Source organism: Serpula lacrymans (assembly GCF_000218685.1).
Source record: "Serpula lacrymans var. lacrymans S7.9 unplaced genomic scaffold SERLAscaffold_1, whole genome shotgun sequence".
NCBI classification, from domain to species: Eukaryota; Fungi; Basidiomycota; class Agaricomycetes; order Boletales; family Serpulaceae; genus Serpula; species Serpula lacrymans.
This window is the reverse complement of record NW_006763290.1, coordinates 3,558,701-3,578,233: the sequence shown is the minus strand read 5'-3', so window position 1 is coordinate 3,578,233 and position 19,533 is coordinate 3,558,701. Positions and strand designations below refer to the sequence as shown.

At 41.1% G+C, this 19,533-nt stretch overlaps 7 protein-coding genes across 7 annotated transcripts; 2 read left to right on the top strand and 5 right to left on the bottom strand.

Moving 5' to 3' along the window:
• Nucleotides 1-2,641: 2,641 nt before the first annotated feature.
• Nucleotides 2,642-4,647, top strand: SERLADRAFT_455005 (uncharacterized protein; the record flags this gene model as incomplete). The annotated part of the gene is made up of 11 exons (XM_007312543.1): nucleotides 2,642-2,793; nucleotides 2,867-2,998; nucleotides 3,062-3,143; nucleotides 3,193-3,330; nucleotides 3,389-3,506; nucleotides 3,557-3,658; nucleotides 3,713-3,861; nucleotides 3,911-4,006; nucleotides 4,068-4,153; nucleotides 4,202-4,280; nucleotides 4,340-4,647. 11 exons carry the CDS (start codon nucleotides 2,724-2,726, stop codon nucleotides 4,392-4,394), a joined length of 1,107 nt encoding a protein of 368 aa, XP_007312605.1.
• A 97-nt stretch (nucleotides 4,648-4,744) lies between these two features.
• SERLADRAFT_454999 (uncharacterized protein) lies at nucleotides 4,745-5,352 on the bottom strand (the record flags this gene model as incomplete). Its single annotated transcript, XM_007312542.1, has 3 exons — nucleotides 4,745-5,103; nucleotides 5,151-5,230; nucleotides 5,279-5,352. The coding sequence occupies 2 exons, from the start codon at nucleotides 5,226-5,228 to the stop codon at nucleotides 4,873-4,875; spliced, it is 309 nt and encodes a 102-aa protein (XP_007312604.1).
• Nucleotides 5,334-6,226, bottom strand: SERLADRAFT_454997 (uncharacterized protein; the record flags this gene model as incomplete). Its single annotated transcript, XM_007312541.1, has 4 exons — nucleotides 5,334-5,406; nucleotides 5,459-5,586; nucleotides 5,636-5,948; nucleotides 6,018-6,226. The coding sequence occupies 3 exons, from the start codon at nucleotides 5,848-5,850 to the stop codon at nucleotides 5,354-5,356; spliced, it is 396 nt and encodes a 131-aa protein (XP_007312603.1).
• A 419-nt stretch (nucleotides 6,227-6,645) lies between these two features.
• On the bottom strand, nucleotides 6,646-7,605 carry SERLADRAFT_454995 (uncharacterized protein; the record flags this gene model as incomplete). The annotated part of the gene is made up of 5 exons (XM_007312540.1): nucleotides 6,646-6,872; nucleotides 6,921-7,119; nucleotides 7,175-7,279; nucleotides 7,350-7,472; nucleotides 7,526-7,605. 2 exons carry the CDS (start codon nucleotides 7,255-7,257, stop codon nucleotides 6,939-6,941), a joined length of 264 nt encoding a protein of 87 aa, XP_007312602.1.
• A 195-nt stretch (nucleotides 7,606-7,800) lies between these two features.
• SERLADRAFT_454992 (uncharacterized protein) lies at nucleotides 7,801-8,270 on the top strand (the record flags this gene model as incomplete). Its single annotated transcript, XM_007312539.1, has 1 exon — nucleotides 7,801-8,270. The coding sequence occupies one exon, from the start codon at nucleotides 7,807-7,809 to the stop codon at nucleotides 8,140-8,142; it is 336 nt and encodes a 111-aa protein (XP_007312601.1).
• A 3,117-nt stretch (nucleotides 8,271-11,387) lies between these two features.
• Nucleotides 11,388-12,500, bottom strand: SERLADRAFT_432334 (uncharacterized protein; the record flags this gene model as incomplete). Its single annotated transcript, XM_007312538.1, has 1 exon — nucleotides 11,388-12,500. The coding sequence occupies one exon, from the start codon at nucleotides 12,498-12,500 to the stop codon at nucleotides 11,388-11,390; it is 1,113 nt and encodes a 370-aa protein (XP_007312600.1).
• Nucleotides 12,501-14,794: 2,294 nt separating this feature from the next.
• On the bottom strand, nucleotides 14,795-15,290 carry SERLADRAFT_454991 (uncharacterized protein; the record flags this gene model as incomplete). The annotated part of the gene is made up of 3 exons (XM_007312537.2): nucleotides 14,795-14,847; nucleotides 14,947-14,991; nucleotides 15,044-15,290. 3 exons carry the CDS (start codon nucleotides 15,207-15,209, stop codon nucleotides 14,795-14,797), a joined length of 264 nt encoding a protein of 87 aa, XP_007312599.1.
• Between the last annotated feature and the right edge of the window lie 4,243 nt (nucleotides 15,291-19,533).

The following is a 19,533-nucleotide window of genomic DNA, read 5'->3' as shown; positions in this document are numbered from 1 at the left end:
AGGTGTGATGGGGAAAGCGTCTGAGAACCAAGACATGGAACAAAAAGATAAGAAAATAAGAAAATATAAATGGTCCTTACAAGAATAAGCCCCTTTCAACCTTTGTATATGAGAACATTCGCAACATGAAAGCCTGTTGGCTGTGGAAGGCTCGGGAAGGTTATCAATAAAGGCACCATTACAACAAAAGAAAGGGTGATGTCAGACATGTAGAATATTGAAAATTGCACCTTGCTACAGTAGTGGCTGCAGGAAAATAAAGACAGCTGTGGTGGCGGATTCACCCATATTTGCACCAGCCTTTGGGGAACCGGGCATTGCTGTCACAGTTTTCCATCCCACGCTCTGGCTCACATCTGCCGCAACGTGGGATTTTGGCCATTGCTCGTAGTCTATAACAAAGGGGACAATGATCCCAAATGCCGCGTGTGAGCCACATTGTGTCGGTTATTCCACTTAGTTTTGCTCGCTTGGTTTTTGTGGTAACACAGGAGCAGCAGTACAGTAGTAGTGAACGCAGTGAAAATTGCAGCCACATTGAAATTCTCATGTTTATAAGGACAGACAGCACACATTCACTGACTTCTGACTAAATAAAATTTGATCACTTTACTGTATTATTATTACTCTAAAGATAGTATGGAGTAGCTCAGTCAAGAGCAACAGAATGCTTTTGATACCATCATACAGTCAATCTATCATAATTGGGGAATAACTTGCTTTATTCACAGTGCTGAAGGTAAGGGTAAGGGAAAAACATATCTCTGTAATACAATTGCCGCTGCTGCTTGAGCAAGAGATAATCATAATGTTGCTCTATGTGTAGCATCCTCTGAGATTGAATCCCTGCTCTTGGAGGGTGGCTGCACAGCTCATTCACACTTTGGAATCCCTATTCCTGGACATAAAACATCCACATGCAGGATTCCAAACAACTCTGACCTCCATGATTGAGACATACCGGAGTTATAGTCTGGGATGAAGCGTCAATGCAACACTGTCATGGGATTAAAGCATTAGATTGTACATTGCGGGACATTTTGGATAATCAACTTCCATTTGGAGGCATTATAATGGTCTTTGGAGGGGACTTCCGCCAAACAACACCTGTTGTTCCAAGAGGGTCAAGGCAATGCATTATTTCTGCCTTTCTTAGAAGGTCACAACTGTGGACAAATATCCATATCTGCTATCTCACACAGAACATGTGCCTGGACCGTACTCCAGAAAGTGAAGCTTTTGCTAGCTGGATGTTGGTGGTGGTTGTGGAATTGCAGGAGATGGAACTATTGAGCTTCCCGCCAACATGCTTATGCCAGAAAGCACCATAGACTCATTAGTTGACACTACCTATCCTGGAATTGCAAAAGGAGACCAAGATGACTATTATTTCCTCCACTGCACCATCCTCTCCACAAAAAATGATTTTGTTAATAACCTTAATTCAGCAATGCTCACAAAATTCCCTGGAAAAAAGTTAGTAGCTCTGTCAATTGATAAAGTGGTTGGAGAGGGGCATGAACATTATCCTGTGGAATTCTTGAACTCCTTGCAAGTATCTGGCCTTCCTGAAGCGCACCTCAAACTTAAAGCTGGATGTCCACTTATGCTCCTCCACAATATTGATCCCTTAAATGGACTCTGTAATGGAATATGCATGATTTTGATAGAGATGAAGAGTATTGAAGTGCTGTTACAATTGACATACCAGCACCTACTTACACTTCACTTTTGTACTTCTACTTTTATTTTCCAAGTCACATGACCAGTCATGTGACCATTTACTTTACTTTACATTTTCAACTTTTCATAGTCACATAACCAGTCATGTGACATATCACCTGACCAGTGTCTAGACTCATCATGTGACCGGTCACATGCTAGACATCGGACATTGAACTTTATTTACAACTGTACAGTACCTCATGTATTTTAGTATATGCACAAGAGCAATACATGGGGAAGGACTCAGCGAGTCCTCCTGTTGTATACCAACTAACTCTCTGAATTCTAAGGGGTAACCACTCCCTCAACATCTTCCTTATAGTGTTGTTCCTGTGTGCGCCAGAGTATATCTAGGTTGTTACAAGTGCCATGTCTTGGGAGGAAAACATGCAGGAAAGGTAGCTTTTATTCCACGCCTCACATTGGAACCTTCATTGGAAGAATTGCCCATCAAGCTATCACATTTTCAATTCCCTGTCCATGCTGCCTTTTACTAAAGTGTTTTATTCTCAGGTCATATTATCATCCTTTACCATTTCTGGAAGTCTCTTTTTTTATTTCTCATCAATTTATCAATGTAATAACCATAGACTTTTTACATCACAATATATGTTGATGTTTGTAAAGATTCAATGAACTACCTGCTTGAATTCAGTATACTGTGTACAAGTTTAGGGCAGGCTTATAAGGATATTCAGCGACAGAACTGCAAGTCAAACATGCGTCATAGGATTCAAAGACTTAACATACATTACAGACAGCATAAGTTCACTTAACATTTTGATCACTTAACAGCGATATTATTATTATTATTATTTATCATATCACAAAAACATCGCACCAGTGGGAGAGCCACGGGGTGGACCTAGTGTTGATGTGTTAGAGGATGTGGCGCGTTAGTTACTGGTAGTAAAGCGGAGTTCAAATGCCTTTTATACAACCTTCTTGAGAATTGTCTCTTTCTTGCCGCTTCAAAAAAAAGTTGGTTCTTTTGCATCATGTCATTTGCTGGTAGACGCAGAGGAAACAAGGTAAAGAAAGGTGTTCAGTTCACAGTTATGGTCGTCGGTAAGCTCAGATATAGAATTGTTTACCCCATATCGTGACCCACAACCTGACTAGATGTCCTGAAATGTTGTAGGGGCATCAGGGACTGGCAGGACGACCTTTGTGAACACACTATGTGAATCTGAGGTGTTAACCCACAAGATAACTGATAATCCTGAGGCGGCGCACATCGAGGAAGGTATCAGAATCAAACCTGTCAACGTCGGTAAGTCTCGACAAAGTGATCGCAAAGCCACAGAGTTGAGCATTCGAAACCTTTCTCTTTTAGAACTAGAAGAGGATGGTGTTCGAATCGCTCTCACCATAGTTGATACACCCGGTTTCGGTGACAATATTGACAATGAATTTGCGTTAGTTGACGCTTCCGCTGTCGCTGTGTTCTACTGACTTGGTTTACAGTTTCCAGGAAATTGTTGGCTACCTTGAACGTCAATACGACGATATCTTGGCGGAAGAGTCTCGCATCAAGCGTAATCCTCGATTCCGAGATAATCGGGTACATGCTCTGCTTTACTTCATCCCGCCTACCGGTCATTCGTATGTATTTGTTATCGAAACCACACTGATTATGGATTTGCTCACCGTGTACTGTCAGACTGAGGGAGATGGATATCGAGCTTATGCGACGTTTGTCACCTCGTGTCAATGTTATACCAGTGATAGGAAAAGCAGATTCTTTGACTCCTACTGAGCTACGAGGGTTCAAAAAACGGGTATATTCAGGCTTATGATGATGTCTTCGGCATTGATCCGATCTGTTTAGATCATGGAAGATATCGAGCACTACGATATCCCTGTTTATAATTTTCCCTATGACGTAGAAGAAGATGATGAGGAGACCATTCAGGATAACAGCGAGCTCAGAGTAAGCTCTAATTTTTTTGAATCTTCCGAACGTGTTTTATAGTTATCGTTGTAGGCTCTCCTTCCATTCGCCATAATTGGCTCCGAGGATGAAATTGTGATAGAAGGCCAGCCTGTCCGCGCCAGAATTTATCCTTGGGGTATCGCCGAAGTCGATAACCCCAAGCATTCCGATTTCAGTAGGCTTCGAAGCGCTCTGTTAAAGTGATGCTTATTGCCTCCTCATTTAATCTAACCTGACCATTGCCACCAGTTCGCATCTTGCTGACCTAAAATCATTGACTCACGATGTTCTTTACGAAACTTATCGCACGGAGAAACTTTCTAGGACTGTTCACTCAGACACACAGTCAGTCGGAACATGATATTCAAGATATAACAAATAACAACATTTGTTTATCTATCCATAGTGATTCGTCTATCCTTCCTGAGGAACTTGCCACTCAGAGTGTGCGCCTCAAAGAAGAACAGCTCCGCAGAGAGGAAGAGAAGGTAAGTCTGCAGGAGGTTTTCCACTGATCTTTCAAACGTATATTCCCACAGCTGCGCGAAATTGAATTGAAAGTTCAACGCGAGATTAATGAGAAGCGTCAAGAGCTCTTAGCCAAAGAAGAGTCACTGAGGTTTGCTATTTGTTCTCCATGCAACTCCGCAATCTGAATCAATGTTCTGCCATTTACAGGAATTTGGAAAGTCGACTAGCTGCTCACGGGTCACAGACTGAAATCAGGGACTAGTTCTATCACGCTATGTTTTGATTGTTCTCAAGATCGTAAATCATGCTTTACTACTGTAGTTAACAATGACACCTTGAAAATTGTTGGATTGGCAACAGAATCACTTGGAAAATATGTCAAGTTGCATAATGGTGAAGATAAGGTACTATCGTTGGACAGATGTTGCAACCATTTTTGCGAGTGAAATTACTCGCACACCACAATGACCAATATTTTACCGTCCAAAATGGTCACCAAAATGTGCTTACAAAATATTATAGCATGGCCCTCCAGGCAACCCTGGTCTCGGCCGACCACAGCTATAGTGGTGCATGTTGTAGCATGAGATTTGAGAACATGACGAAGGTGTTGAAGGGAGGGGACCGTCATTGGAACATTAGTTATTTAGGGAACAGAGGATGAGACCGACATGACATTATTCATACAAGTAAGACTGGAAAATGGAAAATGGAACAAGACAAAATTGGTTTGAGACACGTCAAATATTGAGTGCGTTAGCAGCAGTATGTATGAGAGAAACTTCTTGAAGCTCCAAGATCACATTCCAACTCTGCCAATGTTTGACAGACTTTTCCCATTTGTATCGTTTGATAAATGTTTCCATCAATACAACATTGTTCATTTTAAGACGCCGAGAGGGGTATGCATCCATATCATTCTTGACTGTGAAGGCATTACGTGCATCATAAACCGCAATAAAAGGAACTGCCTAAAATATGGTGAGATATCATAGACAATTAATTAGTTGATATGCACATTTTGTGGTTGTCCCTTGTTATCAAAAGCCGTTTGGTAGCGTGAAGCAATGATATTGTTCCAGCCATTGTTGGTCATGTCTAAAAAGTAGGGGTGAGATAAAACTTTCAGAATACGAAGGGGCACACCTTGAGGAGGATCATGTAAGTTTTCAATGACAGATTGGTAAGCTGTGAGGGAATTAATACCAAATGGCTGTACAGCTATGTTAACGTGTGCCTTGGGAGCACCATCAGGGCCGCCTCCGGATAACCAAACTTTTGAGATGCAACCAACTACCCAAATAGTGTAAGGTTTGTTCGACTCACTATCACAAATATAGTAGGACCAATTTTTCTTATGCTTGGTCTTGCCCCAAGAAATGACGGGTGGTAACTTGTCAATGCTGTATGTCAAGATTTCAGGATCGGAGAAATTTGCAAAAGCTTCAATACGTCTAAGCACAGAGTGAGCTGTAGGGCCAATACAATGTGTGAGATCATTACCGAACAGTGTTTATAGGCAGACCTCGCAGAATTGATGTATCAAGGAGGATGTGTTCACTTTGTTGCACAGCAGTAGTGTTGTCGCCTGCATAGTTGACATTGTTTTCTGTGCTGTTATTGCTATGATTACCAACATGATTAACAGGTTCATCCTTGTTGAGGTAAAGGTTATCAGAGGAGAGATTGTTTCTATCAAGTGGTAACGGGGATGACATTGACAAGTTGAAGATAACTAACAAGCCAAAAAAAAAGGACTAACTCTGACAAAAGTAAACTGTGAGTCTATTCGTCTGACATGTTAGATGGCACATTACTAAACCGAGCAGAAAGGAACAATAATGAGATATATAACAAAGTGGCACGAATGAGTAAATTGACGTACAGCATGGTATATGTATCAGCTGGATCAATCTCTTTGTTCGACAAATCAGAGAGCGTGTCATTGTTCATGGTGGACCTTTTTGGCTTTTTAGTCTGACTTTCATCTATGGTGGAGCGTGTCTTGGAAAGTGAGCGTTTTGCAGCGGGCATGTTAGCAGAAAGTGGGGGATCAAGAAGCAGACAAATTTTGGGCAGTACTTATGTTTCTACACTTTTTTGGAGCGAAGGATAGCATTATATGCTTGAAGCTCGGGGATTATTATTGAGATGTAATTTTGAATTTGATTTACCGGTAGGCTTGTTCCACTGATAAGAATGCGGAATACAATATAAGGTCGATATATGGTATTTACGGTGATACATGAGTATGATTCAGAAATAAAACAGATATGTGTGATCAGACTTTTTGGTAAAACATTATGCAGGCTTGGCAGTAGTATTGGAGCTTGACGCTGAGGGAGGGGATACAGGGCCTTTGTGGTTTGGTTTGATACCAAGCTGTTGGCAATAAAGGTGAGGACTGGCCGAGCAAGAAATAAAAAAACAACAAGTGCACCGAACACATTTGAGTCACAGGAGCAATTTGGAAAATATGCTCAAGTTTTAAATGAGCACAGATAACACATTTCTGTCCACAAACACGAAACATGCTAATATTTATTGAAGCTCCAACATCTACAAAATCTCCAGTTTGAAAAACTGTATGTGCACAGGGTATGTTTGTGCCATTTGGTTGCAACCAGGCAAGGGGTAACTTCTGAACCACACACCACTTGTCCTTGATAGCATTTGCTTTGGCTTCTGGATCATCACTGGACATAAGCACAGATGGCACATTTGCATTACAAGCCATAATCTAAATCTTGTTTTAAGTATGAATCATAAGCTGTACTGTTTGACATACCTTTGTAAAGATGTGTCGCTACATGTACAAGTTATGCATAGAAAGGATAGGAGGCTCTTCATAGCTATTTTCACCCAAGCTTACGTGGATCAGTTGGCAGATATTACAGATTGCAGACAGAATAGGTTGCCATTGGTCATGGAAAGGACCAGAAGTTAGTGTCAGTGTTTGGCAAGCTGAAGATGCTTGGAGCGGGATGCTGAAAATGGAGTAAAGTAGTTAGAAAGATGTATAAAGGTTAGGGGATCCATTACCCATTCCATGTGCCTAATGAGGCCAAGTTAAAGTTACTGAGAACGCCTTGCATTCTTAACTTGACTGGGTACAACATGTCCATGTCACTGTTGTCGTTTGGTTGCCTGTATAAAAATATGTGATAGTGGTTGTGATCAGTGGAGGTGGGGTCTTTCACAACATATTCCTATTCACAGGTGTTGTGGTATGTGGTTGGAACAATGTGCATGCCAAAAGGCTGTTCAACAACCTGTGGCGCAAGAGCGTCACACAGGCTCATCGGAAAACTTGCTACCACAAAAGATTGGTTGTTGTCAACTATGAAACAATAATGAGTACACATAACGAAGACAGACGACAGAGCAAATTACATTGGAACCAGGACATGGCTGGGGAGAAGACTGTTAGGGTAAGCAGTTCAGAACTACGCATCATTTAATAAAAGAGCAACGCAGAATTTGAATTGCAAGAATAAGGTTTATAGGAGGAGTCATTGGTCTGAAACCAATGCACGGTGAGAAGCATGGTTAGAGGTAGGCATATCAGAAAATGGAACATCAGCTGGAAAAGGCAAACACAAAAAGTGCACAGCAGGATGACAAATATAAATAGAGGGGTGGTGCAGGTACGTACTGCAAACAAAACATTTGCCATGCCTTCCCCAAATGTTGAACTTGCGCGCACAGTCCATCCTGCACCTATCCACGCATCATATCCTGATGGTTGTCTGGTTGGAGTTTGCCCATCGGAAATAGTGGGTGCTGTTTTAGGTAATATGTCTGTGGTGGATGCCATTCTATATACCAGCACATCATCTTGCAATTACAAGTTGGTACATTCATACGTGAAGGAGCAACTCTTTGCTGTATTGAGACAATTTGTGCGCTATCCAGCGACCTTCCTTTCAAATATCCTGCAGATGAAAAGTGTGGTGTTGGGGTCAGTTGCTTTGAAGTTTTTTGAAGGAAGGACAGAATGGGACCCTTGAGATATGGATTTATATGTCCCGTTCTTCAAGAAAGACAGAGCGTTGCAGATGTTGAGAGAAGAAGAGGGCTATGTTGTGGTTGAAAAACATGTTGCGGGGCAAGAGGGGTATGTGGCCAACCACAACATATCCGAGGTCATTACTGTTGCAAATGGCAACAGGTCAATTGATGTTGTCATTTCTTCAACGTATATGAGTGTCGCTCCCATTTTTTGCTTTCATTCAACACCTGTTATGAACTACATTTCAGGAAATGGATTTTTTTGTGCATATCCCAAGCTCACAACAAAGGGAAAGGGACTTATCAACGCCAACCATTATACAGTTTTTGACCGTACAACTCCTCATCCAAACACTATCAGGTGCTATCAAAAATACATAGACCGTGGCTATGATTTACGCATTGCACCAAGAGCTTGGGAAGCAGAAGATAGAAACACAGCACATACATGCTGTAAAGACTACATATGCATGCACACCATCCGCACAGTGTTTGATGCAGGGACTATGTTCCGGAGGATGAGGGATGGGTCGGCAGGAGTGGAGTTGATAATCCCTGCAGAGGAGAAACGATGTGCAGAAGGAGGGATGATTTGGTACCTTGGGGGCTATAGTTGCACGGGAGAGTATGAAACCTTGAGACCATTTGCAACAACAAGAGGATCAAATTCACCTTATGGGTAACAGTAAAACAACAGCTGTGTAAAATAGTATATGGGCGATACAGCAGTTATGATCTGATTACTGGTTGTAAGAGGTGGCTTGCTTCATATTGAATTTTGGTCTGAATGTCCAAGTTATGCAAGTGCGCAAATTCATCTTGGAACTGTTGACCCAAGTGTTGTGTAATTTTTTATGGCAGGGAACCATCGCAAGATAGCAATACCTGCAAGTGAATGTGCTCAAGAGAGTATCACATACACACTTTGCAGTGACCTACACCCTGCCAAGTCAAGTATGACTTTGCAAAGTGAACATCCTTGTACTTTGTAATCTGTGAAAGCATATGCTGGTAGGATTGGCAATTGGGTATGTACAATGGCTGCAGATTGCAGCATGTCAGGGCATGTCATACGGTCTTCATTCTTCTTTGGCCGGTAGATAAATCTAGTGGGCGTAGGTAGAATAAAAATAATGTCGTGATCAAGCCCAGGTGCTTGTAAACCTGCTCCATCAATTTTGATGTATGCACACTCAGCATAGCGTCTGTTAGCATCATCTACAGAGTATTTAATATCTTCCAAAATGCCTTCTGATCCGTTGACTACCTTGCACAAAAAAGCTATATTCTCTGTGACTATGACACACATACCACGAGCAAGTGGTAATTACCCAAGGCTGTTGTGCGTGAGAGTGCTTCCAAAATTATGCCATGCAAATTCCTGCACATCATTCTGCAAACATTGCTTTTTGAGATAGTCTCAGGAATGATAGAGTGCAAATTCCTCACCAGCATTGAAAGCATAACTTTCAGCCTTTTTGTAATTAATAGCATCCTGCACTGTTTTTCCACACACAATGATGGGAGTATCTTTGAAGTCTTCTGAATTGTCATTAGACAGCAAGTGCAGGCAATGTTGTGTGAGCACACAAAAATCAGAATCTTCATAATTCTCACCAGTACCTTGTTGCTGCTCAGTCCTTTCTGAGGTATTCATCCACACTATGCCACTTCAAATACATTGAAGTAAGTTAACAAAGGCGGGATCTTGCTGAGGGCGCCAATTTTTTTTGAGTTCCACAACTTGGTTGACTTGATGCCACAGCAACGCTCCGTGTAATGCCGATTGTCCTGAATCTGTCAAAGCTGTGTTTGGTATGATGTTCGCAAGTAGAGAGTGGCTGAACAGTGCAGCATCTTTTACAGGCTTCAGTTGACCAAAATCACCGGTAAAGATAACATTAATGCCACCAAAAGGTTGTTGCACTCATATAGCATCCATTGCCTTGGCACAACACAACCTGTGGGAGATGACACTAAGCAAAGACGCAAAAACCATGGAAATTTTGTCTATGACAAGGTATTTGACATCTCACCATATAGCCTCTAATTCAGCCTGATTTGGTTTATATTGACTTTTAGGTAGGAATGTCAATGAATGAATTGTGTAGCCTCCAATCAAAACAGCGGCACAACCTGTTGGTGCACTAAATAATATTTGACTAGATGCATTACATCTATTAAAAATTTCAACAATGGCATTGACAACATGGCTCTTTTCAGAGCCGCCTATTCCAGCCACGTACAACATTAGCTGTTCCTTTGAGTTTGCAGAAAAATGTTCACTGACAATTCTAACAGCACGTTCTTGTTCATCATTTCCTGAAATACCTTTGTCCCTTATCACGTTGTTCAAAATGTGTAGGTGGAGATTCTGATTGGCCATTGATTTTGAAGCACCATAGTTGTTGGCATCAACCAACAAAATACTTGTTTGTGCAGCATGGTCAATACGAGCTTTCTTACACCTCGTAGGTTGCTCTACATCATCACATGTTGTTTCAGACAGCTGCTGTTGCAGTCTTTTTAGTTGTTTCAAGTTCTTCATTAGTTGAGCTTGTAAACGAATTTGTTCAATGTCACTGGGAGTAGCAATAGATGGAGGCAGATACTTTCTATAGATGGGAAATAGTGGGTATTTTGCAATAAGGCCAGCTTTGTCAACTGCAGCCAATGCTTCATTCACATTCTGAATCCATTTATCTTTTACACAGCCCTGCAAAGCCGCCAATGAATCAAATTCATCAACAACATGGTTATTTATATCATCATTTATGAGATTTTGTTGTAGGGCATCCATGGAATCTGTGTTGTCATCATATGCAAGATCAGGCAGGAGAGGATCTTGATTGTTTCCAGTGGTCCTTGAGATGTCATACTCATCTCATGCGTCTTTGCATTCATTCTCTACATTGATGTTATCCATAATTGTTCTATGTTCCATTTTAAAGTCAGCTAGATTGAAAGCTTCATGCAAAGACTCATTAGTGCTCTTCAAATCACTTGCAGCTCTCCAAGGTTTGAAGAGAATCAACATTGCCCGACACCACAGTTCATGCTCATCTTCTGAGCAATCATGGCGAGGCAAAGCACCACCAAGCAAAACAGGTATGTATGGCTCTTCTCTTAAATGGAGTATGTGGCTGTTGAACTGAGGATGCTCCTGGCACAGGTGGCCATGGGGCTGAGCACATTTTCCATGCCTATGATATAAGGTCTCACTATCAGATGCAATTTTGTCATCTTAACCAGTCCGTTCACTCAGCCTTGCTAGTCGAGCATTTTCAGCTGCTAATAAAATTTTGTGAGCATATTCTGTGTATTCCCATAAAGACAATTTTCCAAATGTTGGCTCAGGAGAGCGCCATTGATAATCTTGTAGATTACTATGCACTGAAAAACGATCCCCGTCCAAAGACAGCAAAACCTCTTCATGCAATTCAAGTGAGTCATTTGTTGAGGGCAGTAGAACAGGATGTTCATCATTTTTGCCATCGGAATCAGAACTTTCTGCAATGGTGGCATCAATATCTTGATCAACAGAATGGGATGGCAAGTCTTCACTGTCTCGTTGCTGTGACTGTATGTAACGGTTAAATTGGCCCCAACGCAAAATTTGGAAGGTATGACTTTTATAACAATCACCACCACCAACAAGATAGCTCATTACCTGCTGGTGCGATAGTTCCTGGCAGGCAATGATAGCGTTCACACACTTTGTAAACAAGCTGCGACTTTTCTCCTTGGGGCTGGAATTAGAATCTTCTGTAAACTTTACAGAATTTTGTTTGATGGCATATCTTAGAGCATCAAAGCCAACGTGCACAGGAAAAAAGCTCTTTATAATATAATCCGTCACATAGTCTACTAAAGCTTTTGCAGCCTGACCAGATTCTATATACTTAATGTCCATATTATAGTGCAAAAGGAACAACACAACATCATTAAAATTATTGATACGAGGGTGCAGCCTCCAAAGCAAAATAGATTGTGTCTCAGGGTCTATGTCTATGAATGCCCTGGTTGTACCATTCATCCTCATCCTGCAGTGGTGATCATCCCTTGGTTTGTTGTTTTGTAAATGTTTCCAACAAGTCTCAGTATGCTCATGCCAATTACAATGGACAGCCAACTCTGTAACAAATTGCTGAAATTGCTCAGCAAAATCAGAGTCATCATCACCTAAGTTTGGACCTTCTGCAATACGGGGGTCAAGTTCATTGACAGACAATGAAGGTTTTTTCAATGGACACCCTGGTTGTTCAACAATAACTTCACTGTTGGTGGGTAGTTCACATTTAATGACTGATTCCAGCCAGTTAAAGATCTGGTCCTTATAGAGATCATCCTGTGCCATATGATCACAAAGAACTTGGGGATTTGGGTTGCCATGTAACCATAACAGAAGATGACAATGCAGATTGCCATGCCCTTGTGCTTTCACCATCCCGTAATAAGCCTCAGAATGGCCAAATAAACCAGGTGAGATTTTACCATGCTTAACAATGACATTGAGAAAAGTGGTCATCATTACATGGAAAAAAGTAGCAGTGATTGCAGGGTTCTTTGCAATGACTACAGAGCGTTCATATGTAGTCATGGACCGCCATGCTGCAGGGGTTATACCTCCCAAAATACCAACAAGCGTGCTATGGATATCAGAAGGATTCAATGTTATAAACAGAGCAGGAGTGCCAAACCTTTTGATCAATGCTCTGATTTCATTCCTACAACATAACTTGTAACTGGTAGAGCCTTTCACATCTTTGACAATGAGTTTAAGTTTGTTCAATAACTGTAATGCTTTCTTTTGATAGGAATTTGAAGGCCTTGCAGCCGGATTCTTCTCCCACAGACGAATGAGGTTAGTCAAACCAGGAGCATGTTCACTAACTTCAGTCCCAATAGATTCACGCAATTTTGATCTACACAAAAGCTTATCTGTCGATTGATGTCTCTTTTTTGCAGGATGTTAAAACATACATATGCAAAAAAAGGATCAGCCTGAAACCGATGGTCACGTTGCAGAAGCATGTTTTGCACTTGACGCTCAAAAGAGATTTTTTGTTCTTCTGTACGATTAGGCTCATGGAAACCACCAATCCCCCAAGGATCAAGGTGTGGGAATAAAGACAATAACAAGCCTGGATCATCCTCATTCATTGGTGTACTGGCAGAGCGAAGCTGAAGAAATTGTTTGCCATCTAGATAAGAAGCCAAAGCAGTTGCTTTCATAAGGCGGTAGCTTGTAGGAGAGAGGTTGCCAGAAGTATAACCCACTGCATCCATCAAGTAGTCAAAGTCTGCGTGATCTGCAGATGGGGGCACAACAAAAGGTTATTGTGTATAACCCAATGTTGCTGGATTTGTAGTGGGCTCACTAGGAAGAAAATTCATGCTAATTGCAGAAGGCAAGTGGCTATCATGATCTCCAACGCACAGATTGTTCAAATTAGATTCACTGATTTCAACTCCTGCAGACCTGTACCAGGGATTATGAGCAATGAGAAATTCTAATAAAGTTTGTACCCTCCTTTTACTAACTAGGATAGGATGAAATTTAGCTATGCTTTCTCTAGAAACTTGTGTATCAGCCCCAGCAAACAATGTGCAGATACTTTCTTCAATTTTGTCATGAGAAGGAGGGGGATATTTCTTTACTTTCACACTGTCCTGTGGTAAGACTGTAACATTACCCCTTATGTACTTTTGTGATGTGTTGGGATCACCTCTACCATTCTTTTCAGAAAACAAATACGAGAGCTGAGTCGCACATGCTTGTGCAACCATCATGAGGTCAAAAGGTGTTGCGGTGTGTAAAGCCTCAGAAACATTTTTGGGCAAGATATGATGACCATAATATTGGAAGTTGGCCCATGAATCTAATGGTTGTTTGTTGAGGTCAACAAGAGAATGTCTACAAAATTTGCACATATCAACAAAACCTAACTCATTCAAATTTTGCAGTGCCACATGGTATAAAATGGCACGGTCATAAACATCAATGTTGCAGGATGATGGTAAGAGATATGTAGGTAGGACATCATCTCGTAATAGCTTCAAATCAAATAATTGAGGGTTGACACTAACAACCTCCTCAAAAATCTTACTCTGGCCACAAACCGCACAAGGTTTGTAGGACTCACCAATATCATTAATGTAATGCTGCCACTGTTTTATAATCTCTCTTTTTTGTGATTGAGATGCTAAGTGCGAGAAGTTTTCATTAAGTTGTCGACGTTGAGCATTGTCATTATGGGTAGCATGACATACCCTCTCATTGGAAGCACACAACTGCCGTTGAGTACAGTCTCTTGCATGCACTTTGCACAAGAAGGATATAAGATATTTTGAGACAGTGTTGCGCCTTTCCCACTTTAGTTCAGAGAAAACAAAACATGTAAGGTGTTTGCATGAATCATTACAAGCATGATCCAGAGGGTGATGGGCAAGAACCGTTTTGACAGGGTTTTTCGCAACTTTCATGCCATGTAACTGTGCAATGACAGCCAAGTGGGCTGCTGTTAAATGTTGGAAATTGTGGAGCATTTGACTGAGAGACGAGAATTGCACAATGACATGGGGACCAACAGGCCACAAATGACAGGGCTCATAAAATTGATCTACATACACACAGTCAAAAGCAAAGCTTCAACAAAGTCTATAGGTACTGATGTAAGTAGCAGCATCTTTACCATCTTTGTCTGCTTCATCATGTTCAAGCACAGGAAAAATGCAACAACGGAAAAAATAAATAAATAAATTGAGGTTACATGAAAAAGCGCAAAATTTTGAAAACTAACATTGATGAAGAGCTTCAGTTTGTTCCATACAATCATGTTGAGACACTAAAATGTGAATTATAGGAGGAACCATAAGTCTTAGAGGGAAAATACTGACTGTTTGATAAACCTTGTGTGAAGAGGGAGTCTGCCATTAAATCGTCAACATTGTCCAAGCAGTCGGATGCAGATTCCTGGCTATGATGTTGCATAGTAGAAGGGCCTCCATTGGAAGGGTCACCACATTCATATTGCAATGATGATGATGATGATGTTTGACCCATTGAGTAGAGGAGAGCAGTAGTCTTAGTAGATAGTGGAGGAAATTGGGGACGAAATGTGAAGGAAGTGGATACTTGAAGCTCAAAGAATGGGAGAATGGAACAAGATTTGAGACCTCACAATGTCATACTGAGTCATACTGATGAGTAAACCCGGAAGTCGGACAGTCACCATTTTGAGCCATAATTAAAAAATTGAGACCTGGTAACTACGGTACCAGGAATATTTTACTAAACATTTTCTATGCTCAAAATAAGAGATATTACTGCCTGTAGAAATTAGTATTAACACAATTAATTTCAGGTTTCTATTGAAGTTGTTCGGAACTGTGAGCGAAAGAAGAAATTTAATTTGAGTGAAACAATTGTTGAAATTCTGAATTTACTAGAGAATATAGTGTACATGTTAAACTTGGTATTTCAATGATACGAAATGAGAAAACACAATTAAGGCCAAAAGTGTTTGGAGTCAAGTATATTCTTATAGGCAAGGTACTATAAATGCTCTTATAGCCTATAGCAGCAGCCTACATAGCTCCTATAGCTGTGAAGTTCATAGTTATAATATAGTTCAAGGTGCTTAAAAGGGCTAATAAATCATACAGTATTAATCAATTATATAGCCTGTATTAGTGAGATAGTAGTTTGTATCTTTGATATTTATAAAATAAAAATAATGATTTATCCAAATATAAGTAGTGACAATGAGTAAAAAAATAATATAAGTCCATGAAAGGTCAATATATAACACCTGTATGATATATTTTATAAGCTCTCATGGTGTAGTGAATAAATGTGATGTGTGGTGATAGGTTGCTTAGTCACCCAAAAGCTGACTAGCAGGTTGAGAGTTTAAATCTTGTCTGTTAATTTTTTTCTATCAGCCACACAACAATTTCCAACATCTATAAGAGCATTTATAGAGCTATATGAGGCTCTATAGATGGCAGAGGTTCTATAACAGGTTTAACCACTATAACAGCTTTATGAGTACTTATAGTTCTATAGAGCTCTATATAGCTACCCCCATTTTTCCTGATGTGACAAGTGAGCAGTGGGTGAATTCGAACATAAAAGTAGCAAAAATCACCTGATTGATTCGTCAGTTTTTCTAGGACTTGTTCCCAGCTGCTAGTGATTATCACCTGGAAACTGCTGCTTTTTACAGTTAATTACAGATTGTCAGATATCCCAGTGTAAAAAATGTGCACTTGAAGTTGAAGCGGAATGAGCGGGAAGTAAATTGTTTTAGACTCAAAAGACTAATCTCAGAGTGTGCCCACCACAGGAAGCCACGAGGCACCACAGCTATTCCAACCAGACTTAAGATACAGTCTCCTGATCTTTTGGGGATTTCTATTTTTCAAGTCCGCCTGTGTGTAATTTCTATGCTGACATGTCTAACATTCTTTTTTTGCTTAGTTTTGCTCACATGGTTTTCAGTTAGCAGAGTAGGTGGTGCAGTAGTAATGAGTGCAGTGAAAATTGTAGCCACATTGAAAATTCTCACAGTTATAAGAACATTCAACAATTGTAGTGAAAATTGTAGCCACATTGAAAATCCTCGCGCTTAATCCTTTTTACTACAAAATACAATATAGTGGACACCAAAACTCACGCCTGTGGCACAATGTGGCACAACTCAACCAAACAAAGCTCTTTTCCTACTATGTGGGGAAGTAGTCTGGCCCTACACACAAAACAAATTGTTGTCGAGAATTTGCACATTTTGCATTACCAAAATTAACAGCCATTATTGACCACACTGTGGTGTGCATAAAAATTAAATTAAAGACCCTTCCCCACACATAAAAACACAGCTTACACATTGTGAGTCTATAACAGTTTATGGTGTTGATTCAATTAAAACTAACACATTGATTACAGAAGCCCAAATTATCAACAAATAAATGCACATAGCAAATACATAAATATGAATATGATCAATTCAAAGATGCAGTATGTGTAGCATTGTTAATGAGTCTTAACCATTAACTGATGTATTGATTTGTAGACATATTCCACAAACTCCTGAACAAGAACATGGTGATCATTGCAATAGAGATTGCATACAACATCATCAACAGATGACATCACCAAGTATACAAAGAGAGCACCTCTTGGATTGTAGAGATTTGAGATATAAAAATATTGTGCAACCAAATTTTGGAGGAACTGTGCATGATAATAACATGCCTCAGTCATTAACTGGACCTGCATACCCTCAATTGCAGCCCACTTTTCAGATGCGGCAGGGGAACCAGTTGCCTGCTATCTATGATGTTGACTATAATGAAAGGCTATTAGATGGTTTCAAAACCAACATGCAGAACAGGTTAATCAGCGACGTAATAGACTAAAAGGGCAGGAGCAGGCAGGTTGAGGATCAGGCAATTCAGCAACAGGAGGCATTATGGCTCCAAAAGCAGGAACAGCAGTTGGCTGAGGATCATGTTTGCCAGGACAGAGAAGTTCAATGGCAAGAGGCAGTTAGGCAGCAGGTACAGCGGTAGGCTCAGCATGCTGACCTGCAATATGAAGAGGAACAAGCTGAGCAAGTCTGTAGGGCCCAGAGAGCTGCTCAAGAAGAGCTTGAAAGGAGGCAAGACGAGCTAGCAGATCAGGCTCACAGGGCTGCCAGGGATGCTGTATACCAAGGCGAGGACTTAAACCAACCAGTAGCTGCCAGAAATGCACCAAGGATGCCAAGGCCTCAATGACTTGCAACCAAATAAAATATTGCCAACCACCGCCAAGCACAGGTAATACGCCAGGAGGCCCAACAACCATATGTAGAGCCTCTATACCGTCATACTTTACGCAACATGGACATGCAATGTCATAATTGTGGAGCCTTACACTGGGATACTGAGAAACTCACAAGTTCCTCCAGAATCCATCCAAAATTTGGTGTGTGCTGCCTTCAAGGTCAAGCTGGCTGGATCCTTTCCAGGAAGCACCTGTTGCACTACACTGTCTGTTCTATGGGGCTGACATTACTGCATGTGAGTTCCGTGACAAAGTTTGCTCATACAACAATGCCTTTGCATTTACACCTCCCAGGGATGTATGGGGCCTTGGCAGCAGAGGCAAATCCCCTTGTTGGATTTTAAAAGGCCAGTAAGGAGAAGGCCTGGGGGAAGAAAAAGGGGTTCTGGGAATGTCCAAAGGAGTTGTTTCCTGCCTGAATGGGTTGAGAGAGCTGGGAGGAAAAATGGGGTTGGGACAAAAAGGTGGGGACGGGAAGTCAAAGAGAGTGTGATGTCTGGGGGGGCATTAACAGCCTTCTGGGTACGGATAAGAAGGGGGCTGGGGGATGGCAATGACATCCAAAACCTCCCTAGCAGTAGAGGAGATGGCCTTCCTCATCCTGGTGATCCACTTGAGGCCAGATTGCACTCATAGTCAACGCCAAAAACCTTGCCAACATCAAAGGACATAGCATTTGTATCGGAGGAACACTGGAATACCTCCTGCAAGGAGTGCCTTTTGACATTGTCAAGGCAATGAGCAGGTGGTCCAGTGACACATTCACGCTCTACCTAAGGGATCACACTTTGACCTTGGCCCCCTACTTTCAAGATTCATCCGCACTGGAGATATACAATGCCCCCAGTACATTAATCTCTGGCCACCACAGTAAGTATATGCCGGACTCCTACAACTTAGGGTTGAGTTTTGTCTCACACGTTGTACTTTTACTCCTAGTATCTGGGTATAGCTCACCTTGATATGTTTCTCTTTCAAGGCATGTTTTGATCCAAAAAACCTTTGGTTATTGCCCAACACCGCTTACAATCAAACATACAGATCAAATCAAACTCAATATATAATCATCAAAAGGAACAGAACACTGATGGACATAGATAGCTCTATATTTGCTCTATATAGCTACCCCATTTTTCCTGATGTCATAACTTGCATATTGTGCGATGTTGATAAAGTCAAGGATTACCCTGTAACAAGTTACAACCTGAGAGGGGACCTTCCCTTCCCTACAATGCACCCTAGTAAAATCCTCACAATATTTTTTCTCCCCATCCCAGATATTTGAGATAGCTGTGACCAACCATGCTTGAAATACTATACACCAAAGCAAGGTGGGAGTCTACAAATGCAATCATCCAGCTCTTTGTTGGTCATCAAGCTAGAACACTAGTGAATCAGATGGAGTATCTCAGGGGTTATGGCCATGTGGATGTTGCAATGAGGAAACCCCTCCCAAAAAGGATAATAGACACCCACAGACACATTTTGAGCTTTGTATCTCTCCTGGACATTGCTGATAGAGGTTGCATCAGCTTTGGCTATCAATATAACCTCAGTG